The 2,085-nt window shown below is 37.7% G+C and overlaps 1 protein-coding gene across 1 annotated transcript in view; it reads right to left on the bottom strand.

Annotated features, from left to right (window-relative positions):
* LOC104527883 (serine-protein kinase ATM-like) overlaps nt 1-1,338 on the bottom strand; it is a gene marked incomplete at both ends in the record, with an annotated part of 14,135 nt that extends 12,797 nt beyond the window's left edge. The window contains 3 exon segments of the mRNA XM_010171717.1: nt 2-25; nt 1,054-1,156; nt 1,250-1,338. Of these exon segments, the coding sequence (XP_010170019.1) occupies nt 2-25; nt 1,054-1,156; nt 1,250-1,338 (216 nt within the window).
* Between the last annotated feature and the right edge of the window lie 747 nt (nt 1,339-2,085).

The raw sequence follows: 2,085 nt of genomic DNA, 5'->3' as shown, positions 1-2,085 counted from the left end.
GGCAAAGCCCAAAATTCTGCAAAGCCTGGAATTAAAAAAATTACAGAAAGTTTTTTCCTCCGTTAATAAACTCAATTTTTTTTTTAAAGGCTTTGTTTTATGTTTGGAAACAAAGAAGGCTTTGTGGGTAAGGCAGAACCATAAGTATTCCTAAACTCAGTGCTATACAAGATGAAAACTTATTATAAGACTACTACTAATCACACTATTGACAACTGCAATCCCAGAAAAACTGGTTTCATTACTACTGTGCCTAGCATTATTTGAAATAGATTTACATGTTATGTTTCAAATCAACTATGTGCTCACATTTCTCCACTCCATCACTCCTGGGTAGTAAGCCAAAAGTGGTTGTATCTCTTAATGAACTGTGTTTTCTGATGGGGATTTGAAGGTTTCCTACAACTCCTAAACTCCTTCCTGTTTGAAGACCATAATGGCTTTATAATTGTAACCACTTATTCAGGTTACATGTGCAGTCATTATGAAAGAAAAACAGAATGGTATTTTAACAATGATACTAAACAATTTGGGGTAGGAAAAGTACCATAGGAAAATTAAATGAGGGGAAATACAGATATATCTGTGCTGTGTTACTACATTTTTAGGCTAAAAAAGCAACATATTTTTCAGGGATCAAAATAAACCAATATAAACTCTATTTATTTTATCAGAAATACCACAGTTTCAGTAAGATAGTTGCCACAATGGAGAGGTTTAAAGAATGAGATGGCAAAAGTAACCAATTACATTACTTTTTATATCCTGTCATTTTAGAAGCTGGCCAAATTCTGTAAAAAATAAATATATGTATTTGGAAATAATTCACAAAATTCATTACCCAAGACAGGGATTACAGGTGAATGACAAATGCTTTCAGGACAAATATTGAGTTGTCTTACATTATACAGTTTGGATGCCTATGACAGTGGGCTGGACCTGATGACCAAAGAGATTTCTCTTAGTCCTAAAACAATTTTGTGTTTACTACAAATGACTCAGTACAATGGATATCCATTCCTACATTCATTTTGTATTATACAATAAAATTACCTCTATTATTCCTGCCTGGCGAGTAGATGGAGAGAGGCTTGCCTCGAGGTCATATGTTACAAGAGCTTTCTCCCACACTGCTTCATGCTCATACGTTCTTATCCTGTTTTAAGTTAACAAGAAGTTTTCATTTTTTAAGTTCCTTACTAATAAATGAAAGCAATGACCTGAACACAAGAACATTAATAAATTATACCGTGCTAATGGCTGTAACATTCTTCCTCCACCGCAGCCATAGAGACTGTCAGGTTCTCCAATGCTTCTGTATATGTCCATGAGAAGGTCCTAGAACATTGTGGAATAATTATTAAAATTACTTTTTATTAAAAATCAGAAAACGGGCCGTGTTCACACGCTAGGGAAAGGTGTAATGTCGAAGAAGATCCCAGGGGAAAAATACAGCTGGTACGTGAAGAATTTCTCCAAGGTTGCCTTCCACAGAAGCCTGGTCTGCTTACCAATATGGGTGATGGAAAAAGTGAAGGCTCATTCATCAACTCCTGTATTTACCCAGACATCTGGCGCAGTCTAGTGCCATGGGGGCTGGTTAAAGGAGATACCAAATATAACAGAAGCTGAGGCAATAACGCTCCTAAACAACTTCCTAAATGGGCAGAATTAATGCACAGCAATGTTAACTACCTCCATGAAGTGGGTTGGGACATGCACCAGGTGAAAAACAAAACCTGAAGCCCTGGGGGGGAGAACAAAAAGTAAGACCCATGAAACAGGGAACAGAACCCAGCCATTAGTTGAACTCCCTATATTTTCAACGTTGTCCCTTAAGTGATCAAAAATACTGGTCAACAACAAGTATTGTTTAAACCATCATACTCTCTCAAATGAGTGGAGTTACTGATGCAGACCAACATAGCTGTAATCAAACCTGCCTGCTCACCCTTCCTGGGTACAACTGATGCAGGGTGGTCAGCATGGTTGCATAGGTAGAGCCTCGCCCCTCTGAGATGATCAAAGAGAGATGTGACTGGGAACCAGGAAGTTCCCCCTTGTGTGGACCTTGAATTATAGCTA

The sequence above is a fragment of the Antrostomus carolinensis genome, unplaced genomic scaffold, assembly GCF_000700745.2.
Source record: "Antrostomus carolinensis isolate BGI_N321 unplaced genomic scaffold, ASM70074v2 scaffold41190, whole genome shotgun sequence".
Lineage (NCBI taxonomy): Eukaryota > Metazoa > Chordata > Aves > Caprimulgiformes > Caprimulgidae > Antrostomus > Antrostomus carolinensis.
This window is presented reverse-complemented; position numbering and strand designations above follow the sequence as displayed.